The sequence below is a fragment of the Python bivittatus genome, unplaced genomic scaffold (genome assembly GCF_059951505.1).
Source record: "Python bivittatus isolate LINGU-HERP-01145 unplaced genomic scaffold, Pbiv_v1 ctg000330_np1212, whole genome shotgun sequence".
NCBI lineage: Eukaryota > Metazoa > Chordata > Lepidosauria > Squamata > Pythonidae > Python > Python bivittatus.
The window spans coordinates 54123760-54150990 of record NW_028277058.1 but is presented as its reverse complement, the minus strand read 5'-3'; the positions used below and the strand labels follow the sequence as shown (position 1 = coordinate 54150990).

Genomic DNA, 27231 nt, shown 5'->3' with positions numbered 1-27231 from the left:
AAAGGCAATGGGTATCTCTCTTTTCAACTGGTGAACGTATTTTGGAACCAAAGACAGAACATTCCACAAATGCTTCTCCTTGGCCAAGCCAGTAACATTAAATGAAATAATCCATAATCTGTTGTCTTTGAAGAACATTCAACCCCTTGAAGCAATTGCCTCACTACCTAATGATAGGACTGGCCATGCGGAGAGGCCAACTTTTTCCTTTAAGGCAAAAAATACGATAACAGATTCTGATCTTTAATGGTGGCCAAAACCTGCTGCCTGAGTTGGCCACTTCACTGTGACTAATAGCTGAGCTGGCTGCTAGGAAGCAATGTATGGGGACGCTGGAGAAAGCTGCTTGGTCTACAGCAAAGAAAAGCCATCAATTATCAGCATTCCCACAAGGAAATGCTATTGAGGGGTACACTCTATGCCAAGATGGGTGGGACAGAATTAAAAATGAGGTACGAGCTCTTTTCTGACATTCTGAGTGTCTTTTCTGACAGTCCCTGAGACCTCCCTCCCTCCATCTGTCCATCACCTTCTTTTCTCTCACCCTTTCTCCTTGCACAGCAGGCTGCCAGGGATCCTTCATTTTTGCCAAAGTTTTCAATTGTTTGCTACCAAAAAACTTCTGAAACAACTTGTATGAAATTAGACTCAGGGCAGAGGAGGGCCTAGAGATGTAGCTTGCCCACCTGTGGCTTACAATTTGAGATTGTGTCCTAGATCAGATAGTGATGATAATTATAATAATAACAACCAACCCCCCCCCCACCCCCACATATTGTACTTCTAAGAATTCCAAAAGCTTTACATCTATTATCTAGTTGGTCTCCTTGCAACAAACCTTAAATTTGATTGAGAATAACTTTTGCGAAGTGAGTTTGGGGTGGGCACACAGGATTTTTATTGGGAAACCAGCGGGGAGGAGACAGAGAAGAATTAATCCATACCATTATTTAAAGAACGAGGACACACAAAACATACTTGGTTCATGGTTGTCACAGGAGTCCATGTCTGCTGAATCTTCTTCCTGCTCATCTGTATCTCCTGACTCATCGTTATCCTCAATCCATTTACCTGGCATCAGTCCTGCTGAGTCATAGGAGTTACACAGTGGTCCCACAATATGAGTGATGAAGGATTCTTGGAGTTTTGCTAACTGTGGAGCAGAACGGTCCATGAATGGGCTGATGGGGAGACCTAAGCTGGCTTCTTCATCACCCTTAGGAAACAGGAGACACTGTATTAATCAAAGGCAATTGGGCTGTTTTCTAGCCCCCTAACAGGGCTAACCCACCCTTCAGATGCGTTACGTCTGGAACTTCCAGATTTCCAAAGTTTAGCAATGTTGGCTGGGAATTCTTGGAGCTGTGATCCCAGGAGACCTAGAAGGTGCCAGGTTGAGGAAGATTACCGTTATGTGTAATGAGGAAAGTTAATTACTACAGGGCCAAGCATCTGTATTCATATAACAAGCTAAACTTGATTAGTTTTAACCTTGGTTAAAAGCTCTTTTATTACTGTGATTTGGTATGTTCTGTAAACCTGTTTAGTTAGCTTATAGTTAAGTATATTATATCAACTCGGAAAACAGGTCAACTCAGGAATCAGGTGATGTGTGATAATTTGAACACAGTCTTTTATTTGGTCCATTCCACTAGTCATTTTATGGTTCAAAGTACTATATGAACACAGTAAATGGATTAATTCAGCAACTACAACTGGCTCTCTCATGTAGCCCTAAATATCCCTTTCGGATGGAATTCCAAATTGTTGAGGGTTGTTCAGGGAGCTACTTTTGATTACAAAGAAGGAAACCAGTCTAAAAAAGAAACAGACTAAGCAGAGCAAAGAATCCATGATTAGAGTATATAATGGATGAGCATTTTCTGAAGAAACCTAAGTCATGCTTGCACACCTGTTGGAATATTCTGCTGTCTAACTGGGCTGGCAACAATGATTTTAAACCTGTTGACAGCCAATTCTGTTCATTTTAGCATGTCTCCTGCAAATAATTTGGTTTTGTTATGACGAATTTGTTTTTGTTGTTTCTTAGCTTTTAAGAAAGGGGGTTTTTGTTTTGTTTTTTGCATTTCAAAGCTTTGAAACCCAGAAACCCAGAAGTAAAACATTTAATTATTTAAAAGAATGGGTTAAGACAGGCTGCTTTAGTATGGCTTACAGAAATAATTTGCCTTGTACGGTGAATGATCCAGAAGAAAATTCTTGCCATTCTCAAAGCTTGGAAAAATAAAGCCTAGAACTAAAATGATGGGCATTGTTCAAAAGACTGAGGAAAAAAAGTTGTTTGCAGCAAGTACATCTTCTCACCTGTTCATAAAATTCACTGACGATGCCCTCTGTCCACTGTAGATGTAAGTCTTTGCATTTGGCTGGGCCATTGATATCGGCCAGTTTAATGCACATCTGACAAACCAATAATCGGTCATTCTCGTTTGTCCAATCAATGCCCACGTCGTCATTCACCTGGCAGATAACAGGTTATTAGAGTGAAGTATCTGAAACTGTTGCAGTCAAGCATAATACAAGGCAATTCCAAAGGTGGACGTGATACACACTGCACAGGAACCCTTTCCTCTGTAGAGATTATTATCTGGGTGTACTATGTATTTCCTTGGTTTACCACTACCATCTTCTACGATTCTTTTTTTTAACTTCCCTATCCATTTATAGAATGGGATAGTCTTGGGACTGGAAGTCATTCTTTTATCTGCAACCTTCTTGGTGGCAGCTCATTTCTGATATGACTTGGTAGAAGGAAGAACACTTCATCTACCAAGGAGTTTGGGACCATTCTGCTGGAGAAAGGCTAGCTTCAGGGATTCAAAGCCCTACCATCTGTCCACCACAGTAGTTGGATTTGAACAATTTTCTCATTTTTAACCAAGAATGTATTTATTCTTCCCTCCATTAGGTAAGCTTTGCAATTCTGAAAATATTGCAACACCTCTGTCTGAATGTGATATTAAATGCAGCGTCCCCACATATTTAAGTTCATCTGTCCCCAAAACATTAACTGCAGGTGCATCTTCTAATTTTCTTCAGGACTGCAAATTCAAGGTGATTGAGTTCTTCATAGAATCGCAGGGTTGGATAGGAGGTCTTCTACTACACCCCCTTGCCAAGGGCAGGAACCCTGAGATCATCCCAGGCTAATAGCCTGAAAACCTCCAGTGATAGAGCATCCATGACTCGAGGAGGCACTGCTTAAGAGTTCTCGCAGTCAGGAAATTCCTCCTTACTTTGAGTTTGGATCTCCCTCTGTAAAGCTTCCGGCCATTGGTTCTTGTCCTGCCCTCAAGCATTACAGAGAATAAATCCAGACCCAATGTCTTGTGACACCCCTTTGAGTACTGGAAGGCTACTGTCATGTCCTTCCCTTCTTTAGGCTAAACATCCCAAGTTGTTTTAATCAGTCTTCATAGGATTTGGCCTCCAATCCACTCACCCTCTTCTACTCTTCTCCGCGCACTTTCTTTACTAGTGTGAGTAGCTTAGTTCCAGATTATTATTCTTGCAACATCACATGATTAAGCCATGCTATTTATCCAATATCCTCCCCCCTTTGCTGATTTTCTAGGCCCTTAGTATAAAGATTTGAACCTTAATAAGACACAGGGATTGAGTTTACCTTGGCATTGAATTTAGCTACAAAATCAAAGTGCTTCTTCAGATCAGTGGCCAAAATGGCCTCAATGACAAGGAATCGGAAGTGCTTGAACTCCACATGATCAAGATGGACTAAGAAGTTATATTCTGGCCTGGACATGAAAAGGTTCCATGCAGCAGCAGCGTGATGGTTCTCCAGAACAGAGCGGTCATTATATAGAACAGCCTACATAGAGAGATGGAGAGGATATTTGTTTCCAAAAGATCTGAAAGATGGCAGGATTGCTGTAACTAAATAAATGATATGCATTCCCCAAATTAGCCACATTTGAAGAAAGGGAATTTGCTTTAGAACTTATTTTTAAAAAGAACAGAATGTTGGCGAAACTCTCAGGGATGGACAACAGTGATTGTGTACTTATTTAACAGTGAGGCTAAGGTTTGCATGTGAACATCCTGACTTTTACTGAACAATCATCTCTCTAGTGGTCTGCAAGTTCCTGGCTTCCTCTATTTCTATCAAATCCCAAAGGAAAGCATCAGATTTTGTTCAAATGCTTTTAAAGTCATATAAGTATTTCTGTAAGCTGTCTAGCTACTAAAATAGTTGGCATATGAATACCTAAGCAAACATACACACAAACACCTCCCATGGTACAACTGTGGAAGGAATCCTGCCTCTGAAAAATTGTTAGACAATTTCTCTTTCTCCTAGAGAAATCACCCACTCAATTTCTGTCCATAAAGTGGGTGGAGAATCTGGTCCCAAGAAAGCAGCACAAATGGGTTTACTAAGCTCATGGAGAGCTACATACAGGTAGTCCTTACTGAGGTACGGTAATTGAGACCGGCAACTCCATTGCTAAGCAACGTGGTTGTAAAGTGAGATGTCATGTGACCATGCTACTTAGCAACAGCAGTTCTGGCACCGGTCAAGTCCCACTCATTCAGTACCGCTTAACTTCAAATGGTCGCTGAATGAGTGGTCATTAGGTGAGGACTACCTGGTGAATTCCAGGTAGTCCTTGCCTAATTTTCTGAATTACTAATTGTATATAACAGTTAAGCCGCTCCATACATCTGATGAACTGAGCAGCTCATAAAAGCTTATGCCTTATAATAAAATTTGTTAGTCTGAAAGAGTGCTACCAGGCTCTTTCTGATTTTTAGTTGTACAAGCATGATGTTCCCTTAATCCCACCCCACTTACCTGAGGAGCACTGGTTGCTACCAAGAAGGCATTGGTTCTCCCAGGATGATCATAGTCATGCATGGCAGCAGCTACATAGAGGGCCATCAGTTCAAGTGATGGGATGTTGCCAGCCAAGCACCCATAGCTGTCATCTGTTGGCGTGTATGTTTTTGACAACACGTATCCCAGATGGCCATGAGTGATCCCACTATCTGAATCTGGGCAGAAAATCAGGTCATTCAGTGAGTGTTCCTTACAGAGGCAATATTTCTGTGTTCTGTTTTGGGCTCACTAACCTGGCTTAATTAAGCATGCTGTTTTACAAGGGGTCTAGTCAGAGTCAGCTCTAGAATTATGACAAAATGGCTCCTTCTACCACCATCACCAAGGAGATGCACCTGTGCAAACAGCTGGATGCACCTGCAGTTTGACCTACTCAATGTATATGATTCTCAGCTGCAAGCATTAAGGAGGCTGGAGCAGCAATGATTTATATGAATTGATCCGAGCTTGTGGAGCGCCTAATGTAGTTAAACACAATTTGTGATAGCTCCAACCAACATGGTCCATGGAAAGAACACTGGGAGCATCCTCAGCAATATTTGAAGGACCATGTGCTTCCAACACCTGCTCTCGAACCTAAATTAGAACTCTATATGTTCTACTGGCTTGAGGTAACAGCATGGGCTTTGTGCAGTGAATTGTGGACAGTGTTCCATACATAGGTAAGGCCAGAACCCAAATGGGGAGACTTTTAATGAGTGAAACAGGTGCCCTTAAAATCCCCATACCTCCCCTAAAGACTTTTGGCCCTGTTCACTATTGGGAGCTCTGTAGGGTTTCAAAAGGAGTGTTTGGTGGGGCTGCCTGCTCTGTGAAACTCATTCTGAAGATACAACCGCTACAGAAGAGTCACAGCTACCATCCCAGCTATTGTGGAAGTGGAATCTCTCTCTTAATATTCATTCAAGATGTTGGGTAATATACAGTCCTGACGTGCAAACAAAGTATCTAATTGAGTGGAACTGGTACTAAATACTGGAATTGTATATTTGCGCATTTAACATGCAGAGTTACAATAAGACTGTCTAGTGGGACGGCCTGAACACAGCAAAATGCTGGCTCAGACAATTATCACCTTGCTCCACATACAAACCATGTACATACATAGCCATGGTGCTAGTGTAGTAAGAAGTAGGAAAGAATAAATCAAAGAAGCTAAAGATGTAAGCTAAGAAAAGGAGACACAGATAAATCTAGTTTACCCCACCACTATTCGTAGTAACTTTCTATCCCTGCACATGATACCTGCTTCCTGTATGTCTGTGTATGGCTTCATACGTTCCCTTTTATTCTTTAGCTTCCTAAATGTGTTCACTACATACCCAACTTAATTATTTAGATGTTTTATACGGCCGCCCAACTCATGTGACCATGATTCTGGGCAGTGTACATCAATAAAACTAAAAGAAAACCCAAATTAGAATTAATTGATATGTATGTTGGCTTCCATAGCAGTCTTCAGATTAGAGATCCTGGCTTGTATAGAATAGCATGAGAAAGCTTGGGATAAAACTGGACTTTGGTTGTGCTTGTGGAAAACTAATCAAAACGTGCCCAAACTGGCCAACACTGTCGTTACTTTTACCAGAAAATGCTGCAGGTGTCATGGGTATGATTGCCCACTAACATTTTCTCTATCTCATTAGAAAAAGGTTACCATATGTCAAAGTATCACACACACATACAACCTGTCTAGTAATCCACACTAACAAAACATCAACAATACTGCGCCAAGGAGTTGGGTTCAGGGTAGCCAGACATTCTTATAATGTTACCTGAATCACTGGCTGACCCATGGTCATTAATCACAGTTGGGAGGCCTGGAATGGGCTGGGAAGAAAGGTACCAGACAGCATGGAGGACATCAGTGGCATGGATCCGGTTATGATCTGTTAAAACAGAGACAGGTTAGTTGTACTTGGAGGGTAGGTTGGGAGGTAACAGCACCATCTATTGGCCACAGATGAGAATGTATGCTTATTCCTGGCTCCCATCTCTGAGAACCAAAGTCAACTGCTGATGTAAAGAGCAATGTTAAAATTTATCTACAGCATTCTAACATGGGTGCCCCACAGGATTGACTGTCTTTTTGGATGGAGTTCAGGAGACACAAAAACTTTGGCCCATTCAATAGAGTTTGGCAATCATCTGTTGATTAAAACATTCAGAATTTTTTCCCCCATACTTGAATTGTGGCTTTATTTAGTTCTTTTCTTATACAGATAGTCCCCAGCTTAGGAACGAGTTTCCAAGTTTCTGGTTTCCAAGGACTGTCCTCAAGTCGAATGTAAGCCGGAACAGTATTATTGTATAATACTGTATAAGTAGTATTGGGCAATCAATCCAAATCACTGTGTAACTTGCATCATTGTGTATTTAACTCAAATTTTGCTACAATAGGTTCCGTTCTTAACTATGGGTTGTCTGTAAACCAGACATTCTTAACCCAGGGACTACCTGTATATACATTTTACTGGGATTGCTGTTTTACTCGCTTTTACTTACTTGGTTCCCCTTGTTATGTCCTTATGAAACATACATTGACAGATAAATGATTATGTGAATTTTAAGGAGGTTAGTCTAAGTTTAAATAAAGGGTGCTTTTTTTTAAAAAAAATCACAACTGCCATCTGCTGAGACTGATAGATGAAGATACTCTTATTCAAAAAGGTGAGTTTTCACTGATGAATTACTAAAACAGTCCTCTTGCTAATTGGATTATTTTAAAATGTTATTGTACTACACACTGTATAGATTTCTTTTTAATAATATCCAATGGTTTTATTTTTAAAAAACTTTTTTGGAAGTAACCTGCTGTGGACACTGAAGAAAAACAGTGTGTGATATGATTAAAAAATAAAAGAATCAGCAATGAATGCTATTATACTTACAAGGTATCTCTCGATATCCACACTCTAAGGCATGGAAATAGTTCATAAACTCTCGCACAGGAATTTTAAAAGTTTCAAAGAGGCCCATGTCCTCAAAGAGCCTGTAGGATACCTGGAAAATAAAATAAAGCAGAAGGAACCATAATTCTTAGAACTTGGTTTGGCTATCTTTGACATGTAGCATCTAGATCTTCAGAATATCTCCAAGCTTAAACCAGCCTTGTTCCATTTAGGAACAGTATTTGCTCTGCCTTCAATCTATAGGTAGTCCTCGACTTACAACCATTTGTTTAGTGACCATTCAAAGTTACGATGGTGCTGAAAAAGTGACTTATGACCAGTCCTTGCACTTATGACCATCGCAACGTCCCCATGGTCATGTATTTACAATGGTTGCAGCACTGCATTCCTGGGGTCATGTGATCGCCATTTGCGACCTTCCCAGCCAGCTTCCGACAAGCCAAATCAATAGGGAACCATGTAATTCACTTAACAACTGTGTGATTTATTTAATGACCATGGTGATTTGCTTACCAACCACCACAAAAAATGTTGCAAGGGTGCAGTCACATAATGCCTTGCTTAACGACTGCACCACTTAACGATGAATTTTCCAGTCCCTACTGTGGTTGTAACTTGAGGACTACCTGTGTAAAGGTTCTGGTGGGAACTTTGTACAATTTAGAGAAGAAGAACAACCAATATTGGAGTTATACACAGAACATAGGTAACTCTACCCATTTTGGGTTCTAGGGATGCCCCCTGCTGGAATATTTGAGATAAAAATGGTTTAACAGCCATAGCACCCTTGCTGTAGTTGTCCAGAGGCACATCGCACTGAGCCATTATGTCTTGGCTTTGTTTGGGGATGGTATATAATACTGCACAAACCTAGCTACTGTGATTTGTAAAGCAGGCTTGATAACAGGAAGGACAACTTGTGGCTGCAATTGGCTCACAAATCTTAACTGATTCACCTCTCTTGAGATGTCCAGAATGTTATCCCTAGATTTCATACAATCTCACATGAGGATCTTGCCATCATGTGCCTTCCTGTCTGAGATCTCATTCACCAATACACATATCCCACCAGATATGGGGATCATGCAATTTTGGGGCTATTGAATGGTTTTGTTTTGTTTTTAAATTTAACGTTGGTGTTCTGCAGATGCTGCCTATGATCCGACTTCTTGATTAAGGCTTTTGGCTTCCTCCTGGTGGAACAAATTTCCTAGGGGACTGTGCGGAACAAGCCATCCTTCCTAGGCTGTCCTTAGTTCCCTTGTGCGCAAGAACAGGGAAGTTAATAGTCCGTATCTCTTCAGTCTGGCTACAAATCATTACCAAGTTCTTATTTGCAGTTACCACCTCCCAGAATTTAATTCCAGCAGGATTTCCTAGAATCTAACCCACTGGCTGAGAAGCTGCTATTTTCTTTTTTGAGAGAGGAAGCAGGGAAGTTAACTTTAATTTTAAATGATGTCTGGCTTTAATCTTTCCAGTGGCAGCCTTCCATGCTGTCCCCTCCTTTCTCAGCAAAACTTGTTATATCCCTCTGGGGGCATCATTAGGCTAACAGTAAGTGAAAATTAAGGCATTATCTAAGGACCCAGCTTGCCCCAAAGCAGAATGTAGCTAGAGTTTGCTCTTCCGACTCCCCATTTCTGCATGGAGCGTGCATTTCAAAAAATTATTTTTGCAAATTGGCCTGTGCTAGAACCCAAAGCTTCCCATGATATTGTGTGGGCCACTTTCTTTTTAAAACAGATTCTAAACCACTGTTTTAAATGGAGTTTGGTAGCACCTTTTCTGACTAACAAATTTTAGTTGGAAAAATTTTAGCACCTTTTCATAAAATGTGTTAGTTGGAAAAGGTGCTACCCAACTCCTTCTGATTTTTTGCCACCATAGACTAACATGGCGCTTCTTCTACAACGTAGCATCCTTTACAAGATACACAGTTGGTTTCTCAAACATCCTTCAACAGGGCACGTTGCCACTGCCTAACAAAAGCCAAAGATCTCAGACAAAGGGAGAGAAATATGATACTGTGGTTCTTCCTTCCTTTCCTTACATTTCAGTCTACATGGATCATGTATTTAATTCATTTCATTAATTTCTTTCACCCTTTCCCCAGCACAAATTGGGAAAGCAATTTCAACTGCAGAATGAGTCATTAAAAGCCCTAGGGGAACTTGCATTGCAACACTTTAAGGAGCTGATGGATGTACCAGGTAGTCCTCGTTTAATGACCCTAATTGGCATTGCTAAGTGAAGTGGTCACTAAGTGGGAAATCACATGGCCATGACTGATTTCTCACTGCAGGCACAATTGCATTGGTTTTGATGTGTAGAAGAGCAAATTCTGGGAGTTGAAGTCTACACATCTTAAAGTTGATAAGGTTGAGAAACCCTGGTCTAGAAAATCTGAGAGTGGAAACCCTCCAGCAGCTTCATTAAGAGGAAGCCAATGTTACAGAGACAGTAACTGTAATATGCTACCAGGATTTTATCCTAGTAAATGGATCTAATTCTTCTGTTTGGGTAGCACATTTCCCAAACGTGAATGGGATGGCTTTCTTTTTCTAATATATAGCAACAGAAACTTTCTTCCTGAGTTCATACATATGGCTCAGCCAGGATTTTTAATCCTGGCTTTTCAGACAAGCCACAATGGCTAGGTTTGCACAAATCAGCAAGCTGTAATAGTTGATTCCCACATAATGCTGGAACAGAAAGAAATCAATCACTTTATTCAAATAGCTTTGGATTAGAATCTGTGCTCTAGTTCTCACCCTCATTCCCACTCCATAAGTGTGCATTACAAAAAGCAAAACTCTGGTGTGACTCCTGCAGAACACCCTCTTTCTTACCTGACTTAAAATCCGGCCACATTTCCTGCCAGTCTTGTCTACCAAATCAAAAATTGGGAAATTCCAATTGTTTAGCTGCTCCATTAGCGGATCCAAATTGTCCATTATTAGAGGCTCGGGGGCAAGGATAGGTTTGTCCTGTAACAAACACATTCCAAATGTTAAAAAAAAAAAAAACTCTGAAAAGGGTAGGGTTCTTCGACTTCTTAGTGTTGTAATCCCAAAGTTTCCATCTTGTACTAGAAATATGACAGGAGCTATATAATATACACAAGATCTAGGAAAGTTGTTATCCTCTTCCCAATCAATTAAATAAACCCTTCCTAATCTGTGCTCCAAGCTGTCAAGAAATTGTAGGAGACAACCAGATGGGAGAAGTTAAAATTAAATGAATTACAATTTATGAAAAAAATAACCTTTGCCAAAAGGAAAATGGACCAAAAACGTTGATCCAGCTCTCAAAGATCTTCAGGGTACCATTCTCTGAGCAGGCTAAATTTTGAAGATTCCTAGTTTTAAACTAGTTTTCTTTACATCTGAAATGGGAAAGTGTGGTTTAATCTCAGCTTACAAACCAAGATCTGAAAGCAAGATCTGATTTGATTGAGAAAGTACCAGGCTATAATTACTTCTAATAATGAGTAAAATGAATCTGACACTTTCTCAAATTTAATGTAACAGTGTTCCTCTGTAGCTACAGAGGAACACCCTTAACTAGATCTAATGGCTGCATTTGTGCAAAGTGCAAATTTTAGTTAGGTTTAGTTTTGATTTTTGTTTTTTAATGAATTAAGACTATGGTGCAAGCTCAATTCATTGATTTGGTTCATCACCTAATGCACTGCCATTTCTAAGGCAGAAAATGAGTTTTGGTAACTTGTTTAGACACATTTTGCAAGTATAGCCGTAAGTAGTAATTACTAGTTATAACGCCTTGTTGCAATTACAGAGATTTGATCTTGGAAGTTGTAATGATTCCCAAAGTTAATTCCTAGGAAAAAGAGAAACAACTTAGTGTTTTCCAGATGTTTTGGATTTAAACTTCCTTAACTCACAGCCAGTCTGGCAAATAGTCAGGGGTTACAGGAACTGTAGTTCAAAATATCAGCAGGGCACCCAGTTGTTGCCTATTCCTTTCCTACGGGGTCTGACGGATACTATGCTAGCCTTCTTCTCCTTCTCTTTCCTTCTCTTCTTCTTCCTCCCCCCCCCCATATGATTATTCTCCCCTTGACTGTTTTGGTGCATCAAAATGTAGTATAAAACAGTACTGTTAAAGGAAAATGTTGAAAGACCCAAACTTAGTAGTCTTTTAGACCTGAAAAAGGTGCAGAAATTTGGACATTCTTTCTTTCTGCTCTCTTTGGAAGGTGAAGGAGAATGTAACTGACTAATTAGTGTTGAAATCCACAGATGAAAATGAAACCTCTCCATCAAAATTCCAAGAGTGCGTTGGAGTCACCCCCTTTACCATAGGAAAAACATAGAAAAGGAAGTGGTGGTGAGTTCTCTCTTAAAGCATGTTACGATATGTTCTTTCAGCAGATGGTACCAAGCTCAAACTATCACATAGGTTACCATGTGGCATAGGGACTGTTGGATAGTTGGTGAAGCTACTCTCCTCAAAGAGAACCCACTGTCAATCTCCAGAGATTTTCCCCAGAGATTTTCAGCCATACAGTTCTTTGGTGTCAGAGTCTTGTCCTTTGACTTTTCTGAGCAGTCAAGGGACACTAATTTGGCTCTATGAAAGAAGACAACTGAAGAAGAGAGTCACAGAAACCAAACTGCCCAAGGAACTTGGAACCAGCACCACCCTACTTACTTACTTATGCAATTTCTATAGCCGCCCATCTCAATCCAAGTGACTCTATCCAGGTAAAAAAGGAGAACAGCTAGTAGGGCTTGAGAAGACCTTGGAGAGGTAGTGCTAAGCAGAAGATGTTCTGGCCTTGCAGACTGCTATTGGAATACCATCTATGGAGGAGTTTTATGTTCACAAGTTGAGCAAAATCAAGAGGTCTTGCTTAGTTAGAAAGAAAAAAGAGCAGCTGGCAGAACCACCCCAGGATAAGAGTTATTGCTGCTGTTGTTAGTCTGAATTCAAATTAGGTCAGAAAGTGAAGGGTTCAGAGACAAAGTCTATTTTCTGAATTTCCAAGATCCCTTGGGAGTCCTGCAGACCTTAAGTGTGACCCCCAGAAATCTCCCAATTCTCCAAATCCAATGTGAAAGGGAAGAGGAAAAATTACAAAATGCTGGAGAATAGGGGATGCAACAACTCATTTCAAATCCCAAATGATTCAGAATCAAAGCACCCTATTCGGGGGCAAAATAGGGTGGAGGGTTTTTTTTGTTTTTTTTTTGAGCTTCATGTGTATTGTTCTGACCTTCTCAAATTCTTCCCGTGTTATTCTCACTGAAAGGGTTCCAAGCTCCAAACACTTCTAGAATGGGCAGAACAGTACTGCAAGATTTGGGGTGAGGTGGGAACAGCTATTTTGAACTCAAAATGGAGTGTCGGACGTGTTTCAAATTCAAAATGTTTTGCACACCATGACTGGTGAGTAATCAAACATATATGTAATGTTATATAACACGCCTAGATGTAGTGTGACAGGCTGTCTTCAGGCTCTGGGAAGATGATTGGAGGTTCAAACAATGAATTTCATTGAGCCCCTCTGTAGAAGAGAATGCATTTTAAATCTGTTTCAAGAGATCATCAAGAGTTGACCACGAAGATGAACTCATTGCTAGAGCTGTGCACCATTAACATCACCCCATGTAAACTGTCATCTTTACAGAGCATATTGGCCAAATTTAAAGAAAACTGCCACATTTTGCCATCGTTGGTACTGATGCCTAATTAGCCAGTCCTTGTGCTGAACTTGTTGGACGAGACAGTGAAAATCCACAGCAGTGTTTTATACTGAATCTTGTATATGGCTGATTGTCCATATTTCCTAAGGGCTATCAGTTGATGCAGTGTACAAAATTGATTCAAATCCAGTTACTGGCTGTCAAGTTTGTTATTGCGAAACACTGGAAAATTAAAATTTATTTCCCATTAGACCGATGGCTTTTGAAAATGTAGGGAATAGCTGTGGCTGAAAAACTGACTCAGAAATGAGCTTTGAAAAATCTATAACAAAGGGTATTTTCCTCCAATCTGGTCTCTATTTATTAGCTACATGAAAAATATTTTTCCTAATAGATTATCTGTGTCTGTACAAGTGTCATTCTGGACAGAAATATTGAGTACAGATGTCTATTATGTTTGTACTTGTCTTTAATTAAAAGAATTTTTATTCTTTCCTCTTTCCTTCAGTTGTTTCTGTTTTTGTCATTGGCTTATTTATCTTTAGTGGAAAATATGTGGGGAATGTTGGGATCTTGGTGTTCACTAAGGTTGGCCTTCTTGCAAGCGTTTCATTATCAAACTAGGTGGCACATGGTGGTGGACTTTACTGGCTTTATGCATGTGGCAGCTTGTCCTACCGGTCTTGATCAGAGTTGCTGTATTATGTGTGCCTGTTTCTGATCCGCCTACTGGTTCAGTTGGCTGTACTGTTTTCATCTTAGATTGTTGTGTTGTTTTTTCCCTTACATACGTGTTGATTGTTGGGTGTGTGACAAGGAAGATGTGCCCCTGGCTTTCTTCTTCGGCCTTTATTTGTTCTGAGTAGTTTGTAGACACGGTTCATAGCGAAGACAGTTTGCTAATCAAACGTTTGCAAGGAGAAAACCAAGCTCAGTGAACACCAAGTCCCTAACATTATTTATCTTTTGAATTCTGTAATTCAAAAGATAAATAATCAATATATGCTTTTTCCCCAAATTGCCAACTTGGATTCTTGCACCATTCCTGGGAGTTTATTAGCAATGAGCTAAATGTGGATATTTATGAGCTTAATTTAGGCCACCTGGGAACTCTTGAGCAATTGTTCATGACTGTTTCAAATTATTTCAATCTTCCATCTTTCAAACTATTTTTCTCCATTTCTATGATAGCTTTTATGGATATTGCTTAGAATATTTCTTTTTGACTTTATTTCTAATTCTTCCAGACCACAATATCGCACAATATTCTGGCATTTTACAGCGTAAAAACAAAACACAGTAACAGTAAATAAAGCAATGAAAAGAAGTTAAATATTAATCCCAATAGGTTCCTGACCTCAATGGCTATCTATATATCTCTGCAATGGTACCAATCTAAACACCTAACTGGAATAGAAAATCCACCGATGTCTTATTTTTATCCTATACAGGTAGTCCTTGACTTATGACCATTCAAAGTTATGATGGCGCTGAACAATGGGACTTATGACTGGTCCCCGAAATTACGGCTGTTGCAGTGCCCCTGCAGTCACATGATAAGAATTTGGGTACTTAAGACTTCAGGGGCGCTTCAACTTCCCCCACCCACATATTTCCCCCCCATCTATGCCCTTTTGGCCTCCTGCACTCCACGACCCCTGCTGCCCTAGCTGACCTTTGCCATCGTCTTGCTCCCGCTGCTGACAAGGCAGCTGCTGGCCGCACAAGGCTTTCTTCCCAAGGTCGTGCACAGTGGTTTCCTCATAAGACCTGGGGAAGATAGCCTCACATGGCCAGCAGCTGCCTTGTGAGGGTGATTGTGGCTCGGCTGCAGCAGCTGGGCTTCCTGGGGCACAGCGGCTTTGCTTTTTGTTGCAGCTGGGTTTGCGCGGTGCAAAGGGGCTTCCTGGTGCACCACAACTCTGGGGCTTTTTGGAGCCCCAAAGCTGCAGTGTACCAGGAAGCCCCTTTGCGCTGCATGAAGCTCAGATTGGCCCAGCAGCATGGCGCACCAAGAAGCCCCTCATGTTCTTTCCCTGGCCTTCCTAAACTGGTGCCACACTGCAGCACCCCCAACTCATGCGCAGCCTGCATTGGCTCTCCCAGGCTTCCCCCACCCCACCGAGGCACTCCTGTTCTCCTTACCTGGGACTCCTGACTCTTCCTGCTTAAGGACCTGTGTGTCTTGGGGTTACAGTGGCAACCAGGACTGCCTGGGATTGCTGTCGCTAAGCAATGCAGTCACGTGATGTCGCGCTTTACGACTGCATCACTTAGTGATGGAAATTCTGGTCCAATTGTGGTCATAAGCTGAGGACTACCTGTACTTTGGGTGATCTCAAAAAGACTAAATAGGCTCAGACCTCATTAGCAAATGGATGGGAGACCACAAGGGAATACCAGGGCCAGGAAGCCCACCCCCTAGAGGTTGAGGTTAGCCTCAACCCTTACAGCCTTTTGAAAAGCCCTCAAAACATGGTTTTTTTTCATCAGGCCTGGGGAATCCTCTGGCAGCAGATAGCTCGCACATTGGTTGCACCATGTATGACATCTTAATTAGCCCTCTCATAATCTTGACTTTACCATAGTTATCAAAGTAAAATGAGGCATGGGATGGTGCTTACGAAGAATAATGACAACAAAACAAGTGAGGCGAGTACCAAAATGTAGTGCTGATGTTCAAGATTTCAGATGCCACGTTTTCTCTCTCCAGCCTCAAAGCTTCATACTCATCAATCAACACTCTAAAGTTACTGAGTATCTTCAGTATTCGTCTTGAATATTTTGACCTTCCCGCCCCAGAAGGTCCTCACTCTAAAACCTGACGATAACTGAGTGGTCTTCCAAGTCTTACTAGATTAGCAGAGAGCTTCAAGGAGCACAGCCATCATATGAAGCTGGTTTATAGCTTTTGATACAGACTGTACATTTCTGTGCTGTCTCCTACGATGGCAAGGCGAACCAACATGAACACTTGATTATTTAGAAACAGTTTATTAGACCACCAACTAGTGACGGTTTTTATGGTTTAGCAGCACATTTTCCCTTCCCTGCTCTGATGAGATTCTGTTAACCAGACGTGCACAAATGGAATTTTGGAATTTACTGGGGGCTTGTGGTATACAAATATGATAAACCCGGAACATGTGTCGAAACCCCAGATTGTGATTTATAAGCAAAACAAAATGAAAACAATGGACCTAATTTTTGCAAATGCTGATTTTGAGACTCTACAGCCCTTTCTGGCTAACAAATTGTCTTAGAAGGCATAAGCTTTCATAAGCTGCAGCAAACTTTACCAGATGCATGGAGTTGCTAAATTACTATAGGATTTAAATTGGGCTGAGGTTGGGGAGAAAGGAGGGGAAATCAGGTTGGTTATGTAGATGCAAGACAGATTACAAATATTGTACCAATTGTAATGTGTTAAAACCCATTGTGTTTATTGAGGCTTTCAGAAATAGCCTGAAACCTTTTCAGCAATCTCTCAATTGTCCTGTTAAAGTTTCTTGTTTCCAAAATGGCTACTTTGAGACCTGTAATGGACTGTCCTGGGAGGCTGTAATGCTCTGATATTACTTGGTCCTTGTTTTGAATCCTGATGTCAAACTCCTTCTAATTTTTGCCTACCATAGACTAAAACAGCTCTCCTCTTACAATGTCTACAGCCCCTTCTAAGTTTCTCAGGTACACTGGTAAGGCCTCATTACATTCAACAGTGGATGAGATACCTCCATGGGCAGCAAAGGATGCAAGATGATTGTCCCTGGGGCATACGTCCTGCAGAGCGGGCCCGCCTGTGTTTGCTCCTTGGCACAGTCTGTCTCATCCTCGTTCTGCACAATGTCACTGCTGTCGCTGTTATTTGTCTCGTAGTCAGAGGTGGCCTGTGCAGGATCATCTAAAATGGAAACCCAACTGCCTGTTACTGCTGCTAGAACCCAACTGAGAACAAAAACTGTTTCCTTGAACCACCCAAAGCTGATCCCTCAGCAATTCCATTTAAAAAAAAAAAACAGAATCCACCCACCCCAAGCTTGATTTTCAGGTGCAGTAGACGCCTACTTACCTGTCCTGTTCAAGGTATGTGCTGCACTGTCATTCCTATCCAATATTCCTTCTCTGGCGTCTGTTTGGCTATATGGTCTGCCGCAGCTGGAGAACAGATGGTATGATAGAAATTGGGTCAAACAGATGGAGAAGCAGCAAATGGATAGAAGGTGATCTATTACAATCATTAACTGATGTAACTCTACTCTCCTGTTCCTGATTCATATATCCAAACAGATTGCTTGATTAATGCTCACTCAATAAGGATAGTTGGGTCTATGCATTTATTTCTTCCCACAACTGGGGACAGGCTGGTCAGCCTAGAAATCCATAAATCTGTTCTCATGTTCTCATTAGTCTGCACTGTATTTCAAGAGAAATATGTAGAAAACCACAGGTTTTTTTTTTCACACACGTAATTTCCCTAACATCTGGATTTTGTACCCATTTACTGTATCTATGTTGGCAAACAATACTGTCTAACATACACACCAGTGTGCAACTGTTCCCAATGTACTCATTTTTGAATGCTGCTTTTAGACTAACGCTATTGCAAAACTGAGAAAATGCATGAACCAAAGGATAATTGTTCCAATCTGCCTCTTTAGAGTGAATTAAATCAGATTACTTCAAAACGTGCAGCAAATGGAATCCTTTTCTAATCCCTGTATGCAACACATAGTTGATACATAACAGAGGTGGAAAACATTTTTACTGTCAGGGGCCACACTTTTTAAAAAATCATTTGGCTTCCAAGAGTTGTAGAGGATGTAAATATGGTAATAAAAGGACATTGTACATACACACGTATACACAGAGCTGTTGATGAAGAGGCAAGGTGAAAGAAAAGCAAAGGCGAGAGGCAGAATTGTTTCAGAAGTGAAAACAGTCCTTCACCATCAGGAAAACGTTCAACACCATTTCTTGTGGACTGAACAAGGGATAAGACTTGTTTTATTACACTGCTACATATGCTAACTAGCTATATCTGTGTGCCTGTAATCCACAAAAGCATATGCAACAACAATTTTAAAAAAGCATTAAGGTGCTGTAGGACTGGTTTTGTTTTGCTCTTTAAGCCTAGTAAAGTTTAACATTCTTATTTTCTTTGCGCCTTGTAAAAATTGTGTAGCTGAATTTCTGCAGCCAAACATTGGTATCCATGGCTGGGGTGTTCTGAGATTGGAAAGAAAGAAAGAAAGAAAGAAAGAAAGAAAGAAAGAAAGAAAGAAAGAAAGAAAGAAAGGAAGGAAGGAAGGAAGGAAGGAAGGAAGGAAGGAAGGAAGGAAGGAAGGAAGGAAGGAAGGAGGGAGGGAGGGAGGGAGGGAGGGAGGGAGGGAGGGAGGGAGGGAGGGAAGAAAAAAAAGATTAGGGGCCATATGTGACCTATAATTTATATTGCTCACTCTGATAAATTAATCGAAGATTGACCTTTCAATGGCTAAATGAAACCTCTGGGTTTTGCAGAGGTATAAACAGTTGCCAGGGTTTATCTCAGCAAGAATCAATAGAGAGGGAGGAATAATGTTTTCAACTGGCTTCACAGTAGTATCTGGCAGATCAGAATCGGAAAAGATTTCTAATTTAGATAGACTGTGATCTAGCCTCAAAGGGCTCTTATTTTCTTAAAGTCATCATGTGATGATCATCAAGTGTTCATCAAGCGGTGAACTTACAGTGAAACAGGCTAAGAGGGAAGCAATGTAAAGGTGAAGAAACAGTGACTCTAAAATAGAGATGATAATCTTTTGGGGACTAGGAGTCACAGGTTTTTGGTGGGGGGGGTGTTTAGAAATTGGCCTTTGAGAACCTCAAGGGGGCATAGCAATATCACTGGAGTGGGATTTCAGATTTTTGGGAGTTGGTGGGAGCTCAGCAGAGGCCTGAGATAATTAAGTCCTTATTTTGCCAAGTGCATTTTTAAAAATGAAAATATGGGCTGCCAAAAGTGTGATTTGAGCCCTCATGATAGCAACCTGATCTTAGAAGGTTCTGATTGCTGAAAGAATGGGAGCAGATGGGTCAGCTTTAGTTTCAGAAACCTTAAGAATTACAAAGTGTGATGGAAGAGAAGCTACATGATTGCACGCTAGGATTGCAATTCTCTGATTAATAAAACGGTCTGTAAACCAATTCCAAGTGTCAGTATTTGTTGGCTTTCTCACATATAAATGGTCCCCTGGAAATAATCTTCTGTAAGTTCATAATTTAAATTTATTGTATCTTAAGTACTCAGCATATTATGAAATGTCACAGCTCTGACTTACTTTCCCATCAGACTTACACAAGGGGGAAACCTAACCAGGGTGAATTTTGCCCTTCCTGCAACTTGCATGGGAGAGATACCCCTTCAATGCCCCCTTAGAAGCTGAGAAGGTAGAATTCAAATCCAGATGTACTTAAGTGAGACCAAATAATTTGTTGCTTGGATTCTCTGTTTCCTTCCTAATGTAGATGTAGGGTACAACTGGTTACAGAAGGCCAAGAACTTAATCCAGGAGGATAGCCCAAAATAATACTTACAGTCGTATTGCAGTTTTCTAAATGATGGCACAGAACACAATCTAGGTTTTGGGTAGAAATTGTTTATTACAATAGAAAGCCGCTGGGTAACTTGATTAGATTGTGCAGAGATTCCCTCTATCATATCAGATCAACCTATTCTTCCTCTCATCCAAGGGCCACATTTTAAAAGGAAATGTTTCAAGTAGGTGATGACATAATGCTATTATTGGAATGGAGAAGCAGTTTGGGGTTCATTTGTCCCTAGACAGGACAGGATAACATGCTCTTAGGATTGTTCATGGCATTCAATGTTTAAAGCATTCAGTTCTTTTTCACCACACAAAAGGATTCATGGAAAATTATATTGCTACACAATTTAGTTTTATTAATTGGGCAAATGTCCTTTCTTTTTCACCACCTCCTCCCTGAACTTGAGAATTGAACTAGAATTCTTTGGATCCAAATCATGCTGTAAATCCCCCCTCCAATTCCAAGTTTAATTTTCATGGGGAAGCAATACAGATTTGTTTGGAAGACCTCACACTGGAGTCCTTACAAGGTCTTTGAACCTGGATCTGGTGAAACTGACAGTACTAAACAACTGATCAAAGTTTTTCAAACACTTTCATTTATAAGTTTGTCCACTGAACTTATTTCCCTGGACCTCAGCCTTCAACATACCTAACTCAGGAATAAAGTACATGACCTAAATCAATTTCATTGGGAAATGACAAGACTATCTGGAAGGAGCACCTAACTGAATCCATTCCACATATTTCATTTCCACAAAGTCATTTGGGGGAAATGAAGTCAAGATGTGAGCTATCTTGAAGAACTGTGTATCCGCCAAGAACAATTCCAAGTGTCTGAACTTGACCATCACTTGATTATTCAACAAGAGCATCCTGCAGGGATTACGTGCCACACCCTTATTCTCCCACTTCATAAGCAGAAACCAAAAACCAATGGAGGCCACCAGAGTGCCACCTCCTAAAAGAGATGAGTTTGTACTTTTTTAATGCAGCCCCTAAAACCTTAGATAGGATGCCCAGGAATCTTCAGAAGTGGTTACCAAGTTGTTCTTTTTAGAGTGACAAACGGGGGAATTTGTGACTGGAGAGTAATAACTTGTATTTATATTTCTTTCAATTTAACCAACATTGAACCAAAAATAATTCTGAACCTGGCCCAATGGGGAGGTCTTGCTGCTGACACATCTCTCAAAGGGCAAATGCTGGTCTCAGACTCTCAGCAGGAAAAGTGGCACACCTCTGCTGTAAACACAGCAGTTGCCTCACAGTAGATCAATCAACTGGTTCATCATTCTTGCCCACTATTCTTTACAAATATTGGCAGCTGTTGATGGATAAGAATTAAAGCTGAGCTCTGCCAGAATAGACTCACTTCCTGCTTCCATGGGAGAGTAGGATATCTCTGTTCTCTCAGACATTAGCATTCAAAGACACATTTCTCATCCTGAACATAGCTGTAATAACTGGTTTCTAATGCTAGCTTTTATTTGCTATGGACCTGTCTTAACTACCTTTAAAACCAATCATTCTTGGATCTCAGGCATAGATTAGTTCCATCACGTGCACCTTAAGCTGCAAATTAAATCAGATGTAGACCCTTCTGCATCTGAAGCATATGTTTGGCAACTGAGTGACATGTTTACGGAGAGCCAGTTTGGTGTAGTGGTGAAGGTGCTGGCCTAGAAATCAGGAGACTGTGAGTTCCAGGCCTCCCTTAGGCATGAAAGCCAGCTGACTGACTTTGGGCCAGTTACTTTCTTTCAGTCCAACCCACCTCAGAGGGTTGCTGTTGTTGTGAGGAACATAGGAGGCAGAAGTATTAGGCATGTTCTCCAACTGGATGGATGGATGGATGGATGGATGGATGGACGGACGGACGGACAGACAAAAAGGCGGGATGATGATGATGATTTTTTCTAATCCAGACACACATATTACACACTTGAAATATGGTTACCACTGGCTTTCCCCAATTTTGCACACTGTAGAAGGTGCTGGACTTCAAATCTCAGAATTCCCCAGCTACTGGCCATCCTAGTTAGCTGAACTCCAATACATACGGAGGGGACCAGGTTGGGAAGGACTTGACCAAGACACTGATATCAATGTGCTCTACAGAAGAAGCTTCAGAGAGCAAGAAAGAATTACATGACCAAGGAAAATATAAGATGTTCCAACAAAAACCAATGTATTATCTTACCTACTGCAAATGACGGAGGTGCCTTCCACAGGCTCTGATAGGTTAGGGGCGCTCTGAGTGCAACCTAAGAGCCTGTGGGGCTTGATGGTTTGTGTAGTGGCCATGGCTGTTGACTCTGGAAATTGTTCTCCTGAGGTTCTGCTGATGGGACTATTGACTGGTGTACCCTGGATGGGTGAATGGCTTGGGGAGACAAGAGGTGAAATATTTGGGGGGATACCTGTGGAATAGGAGAAACATCAATAATCACTTTAAAAATGGTCAGCGTATACCATCTCTTCATGAAGCCAAGCCTCTATCTGAGCAGACGTCAACAGATCTTTCAATGACTAGGACTGCTGACAAAAGAATTTGGTAGCTTTAACTATCCCATGGTTTAAAGTAGCCCATACTAATAAATTAAACCAAAGTGGGGTAATTAAATTAAACAACTCTTTAGAAACCACAGACTGGTGTAAAGCACATACAGAAACACCCAGCATTACCAGTTAAAAATATTTAGCTAATGGAGGAAAAAACTAAAGCACCATTATCAATTACCACAGACATGGTGACTTGGTATAAGGCAGTTTGCTCTGCTCCTATCAGCAGTCTTCAATTTTTCTATTTGCGGAGAACTCATTCCTTGATTATTGGCTAGTTGAAACACCTTCTGAAAGTTTTCCCTGGAACTATTGTATCTGGAGATGATCTGGTGATATGTTCCAGAATTTTTTTATTTTTATTTATTAAATTTGTACACTACCTGACTCCCAGTAACTCTATTTAGTCAGTAGGTATTATGCCTGAGAGCCTGTGTAGTGTAGCAGTTAAGGTGCTGGACTAGGAGCAGAGAGACCCAGATTTTAGTCCTCCCTTAGGCACAAAAGCCGAAGGGTGATTTGAATCAGTCACTCTTTCTCAGTCCTACACTGAAAAGTTGAAAAACCTGTGCAGTAGGTTAAGTTATGGTCCAAAATCTTAAACGAAGATCAATACAGTGGATTGATTTGGGCTGATAATAACAAGAACAACATATGGTGTCTATTATCTTAAAGTAGCCCTTTTAGGTTAGAACTTTGCTTCCCGAGATCCTTTACCTGGAGATGCCACAGACTGAACCTGAGATCCTCTGCATGTCTTCTACCACAAAGTATGGAGTCTCCCTTTATGGTGATAGGCTCAAAGGCTACAGTTACCAACTAACTGAAGGTTGGACAGCTTACAGCAATTCTACCCAAAGTATAAAAATCTCACTCAAGAATGTAAATGTTAACATTTCAATGGACACACTGTGAACATTTTCCATTTGAGTCTTCAGTGATTTATTATAACACCATAATGTTCTTAAGTGTATCTGTGGTGGCTGACTAGGATATCGCAGGTCCTGAGATCACTCTTCTGGGCTATTCTAGAGACATGTTCAGAAGATCTCCAAAGAAGGCAGCCACTGACAACAGGGTATCTTAGTTTGAAAAGTAATTAAATATAGCTATGTGTCTTCATGCAGTTTGAGAACATCATGACCCTCATCTACTTATTGGAAGAGCATCCAACAGCCAGATTGATGTTAAGGATTTTTCTATGTGTTATGAAGCTCAAATTATAGTTAAGATTAACTATAGCTCAGGAGTTGTGATAATGCAAAAGGCATTCTCTCATCAGCATATCAGACTTATCTAGATGAGTTCTTATAATGATAAACTGGATTTCAGTATTATGGCTATTTCATCTCTGCTGTAGTCTTGAAATGTCTAACAAGGGGAAAGCTCTTACAATCTTTTGTTGTTTCTAAGTGGGGAAAAGAGTGTGAAAGAACTCTTTGCCTTTCAGCTTGCCTGACACTGAATAGATTAAAGTTGAGCAAATTCCTTCTATCTCTTGCTCAGTTCAACATACGATCTGTGCTAAAAACAAAATTATTACAGGTAGTCCTTGCTTAACAACCATTTGCTTAGCTACTGTTCAAAGTTACGACAGCACTAAAAAAAGCTACTTATGACCGGTGCCTGAAATTATGACCGTTGCAGCACCCCTGCAGTCACATTATCACGATACAGGTGCTTGGCAACCAGCTTACGCTTACGATGTTTGCAGCGTCCCAGGGTCACATGATTGCCGTTTGCGACCTTCTCAGCCTGCTTCTGGCAAGGAAAATCAATGGGGAACCGTGTGATTCACTTAATGACAGCACAATTCACTTAATGACATGGTGATTCGCTTAATGACTGCTGCAAAAAAAAGGTCATAAAATCAGGTCCGATCAAGTGATGATTTGCTTAATGACATTGCTTAGTGACCTTAATTCCAGTCCCAATTGTGGTTGTTAAACGAGGAGTACCTGTAGTCGTTACATATCAGTACTGGTTAAAAAAAAACTGGACAAGAAATACTCACCCAGCCCCCAAATGTCATTTCACTTAAGAACCTTTTGGGATTTAACCTGAAATCCATTATAGCTCTACTACCTCTTTACTAGTTTCAGCTGTCTAGAATTCATAAAGTCAATATACTCAATAGATAACCACCTTGTCGGCTTGGCCGCTTTGAAGTCAGATGGTTGGCAGCAGACATCGCATAGGAAGCTGAGAACGATCTGCTTTTGGTGAGAGTCATCAGAAGAGAATTGTTCCATGAATCAGAGCTGTGAAAATAAAAGAGAAATACAGCACAATTTTTACTGGCATGCTTTTGTTGTTTCCTTAGAAAGAACAGAGGTCAGAGTGATGATCATAATCCCTAGGAACTTGTAACCTGAGCTCAACTTCATGTTTCTTGCAACAGCCAATCAGATGTTTACAGGAAGCTCACAAACTGGACACAAAGGCAATTTTGCCATCATTCCAATTTAAGAAAGGTAAAGCTGCATGTTAGTGTGGGGAGGGAGGAGGGTTATATTTGGAATTCAATTAGCCAAATGAAATCATCTGCAAGAATAATTTATTTGCATGGACACCCTTCCAAGCATGCACAACTGTTCTCTACACGCTCAGCGGAACATTTAGATTACTAACACCCATAAAACATGGATGGAGTATATTTGTTCAGATTCTTCAGTACAACTTGATATTTGCAATAAATACAAACCGTGGCATCGTGCAAATGTGCCTTCAACACTTCCTTCTTGTTCTTAGTTCCTCCAACCATAAAGTGGTTTTAACAAGTGGTTTGCAAACAACCCTGTTCCTTATCTAAACCCACCAGGACTTGAATACATGTAGGAAAAAACAGAACTCTACTGCCCTAGTAGAAGCACGCATGTTATAGTCGATTGACAGGGAAAAGTAAGAGTTTATTCACAGGAATTACTTGAGTAGAGAGTAAGGAATATGACCGTTATTCATTTATTTATCAGATTTGTCACTGCCCATCTTGTTGAAATGACTCTGGGCGGTTTACAGCATAGATAAAATTCATTGAAGTACAATATAAAACAGTCCTGATAATAAATAAATAGCTTCCAAGAAAGATGGAGAGTTGGCAGATAATTCAAAGAAGCGCCATCAGGGTGCTAACCATGCCCAAGGATGGTTAGAGCTCCTATCGCCCCATGCACATTGGCAGAGCCAGGTCTTTAGTTCTTTCCAGAAAGCCAGGAGGGTAGGGACCCGCCGCACCTCTGGAGGAAGAATATTCCAAAGGGTGGGACGATGGCAGAGAAGGTTCTCCTCCTGGGCACCGCCAGCTGACATTCTCTCACTGACAGGGTCTGCAACATGCCCTTTTTGGCTGACCGGGTGGGAGGGGTTGATGTAATGGGGATGAGACGGTCCCTCAGGTAACCTGGACCCAGGCCATGTAGGGCTTTAAAGGTGATAACCAACAACTTGAATTGGACCCGGAAGCAAACTGGCATCCAATGCAGTTCCCAGAGCAAAGGTGTTACATGTGCCAACCTAGGGGCACCTAATATCATCTGCGTGGCTGCATTTTGAACCAGCTGTAGCTTCCAGATATTCTTCAAGGGTAGCCCCATGTAGAGTGCATTGCAATAGTCTAGCTGAGAGATGACCAGGGCATGAATGACTGACCGGAGAGCCTGCTGATCCAACAAGGAGCGTAACTGGTGCACCAACCAAAGGTGGACAAGGCCCTCCTGGCCATGATTGCCACCTGCTCCTCGAGCAGGAGTTGTAAGTCCAAGAGGACCCCCAGGTTATGCACTGGGTCTGTCTGGGGCAGTGCCACCCTGTCCAAAACCAAAGATGGTAAGTTCTCAGATACAGAGGGGCCTCCAATCCACAGCCACTCTGTCTTACCAGGGTGCAGCTGAAGCCTGTTGTTCCCCATCCAGACCCCACAGACCTTGACAGAAATATGCAAGAAATACGCAAGAGCCATTGCCTAGGCCAAGGGGGCTGAAACATTTTAGGACCCTGAAATGCCATCCTGATTTGTTGAATTGCAAGAAGAAAGAGGAAGTATAGTATAGACTTGCAAGATTCTGTTATTATAGCCAGTCTGAATAAAAGTAGAGTTGACTTCCTGGTGTAGTCTACCTAGTGGGCTGACACTTGTCTGAATGGAAAAGGCAAGAACACCTGATCCTAATCATGATATGGAGGGAAGACTACATTTTTGTACTTATTAACAGAAGAACTTCAGATGGATGGAAATGGATCTCTTCAAGTTAACTCCTCTCACGTACTCTATTTCTCATATATTGCATGAGTACAATTTCCTATTGATAATAAAGATTATTACAGTTCCTTTATTGAAACAACCCTCAAATGAAATATGTACTAGTGAAAGGTAGGGAAAAAACATATTTATTGCCAAAAATAAAATGGAGAAGAGATCCTCTGCTTTTGATGATTCCACCTGTTAAATGTAAGAGCTGAACTAGATGTTTTCTATCAAATAGACACAACTTCCTCCTACTGAGTTTATTGCCCTTGGCTATGTACAGAAGAACACTTCCAGACTGATTAAGTTTCAAGACCTGATGGTTCAAATGAGTGTTACCCAACTTTGGTAACTTACAGATGTATGGATTTCAACT

At 41.0% G+C, this 27231-nt stretch overlaps 1 protein-coding gene across 4 annotated transcripts in view; it reads right to left on the bottom strand.

Annotated features, from left to right (window-relative positions):
- Positions 1-27231, bottom strand: part of PDE3A (phosphodiesterase 3A) — a 250210-nt gene that overhangs the window by 7505 nt on the left and 215474 nt on the right. For all 4 annotated transcript variants that reach the window (XR_015796282.1, XM_088141334.1, XM_088141335.1 and 1 more), the window contains 11 exons: positions 24758-24873; positions 22251-22470; positions 17533-17618; positions 17195-17364; positions 10644-10781; positions 7771-7882; positions 6655-6768; positions 4835-5034; positions 3647-3850; positions 2326-2481; positions 979-1216 (listed from right to left, as the gene is read on the bottom strand). Coding sequence is in view for 3 of the 4 variants with exons in the window: in XM_088141334.1 (XP_087997460.1) it covers positions 979-1216; positions 2326-2481; positions 3647-3850; positions 4835-5034; positions 6655-6768; positions 7771-7882; positions 10644-10781; positions 17195-17364; positions 17533-17618; positions 22251-22470; positions 24758-24873 (1754 nt within the window). In the remaining variant the exon portion in view is untranslated. The remainder of the gene's footprint in view (positions 1-978; positions 1217-2325; positions 2482-3646; positions 3851-4834; positions 5035-6654; positions 6769-7770; positions 7883-10643; positions 10782-17194; positions 17365-17532; positions 17619-22250; positions 22471-24757; positions 24874-27231) is intronic.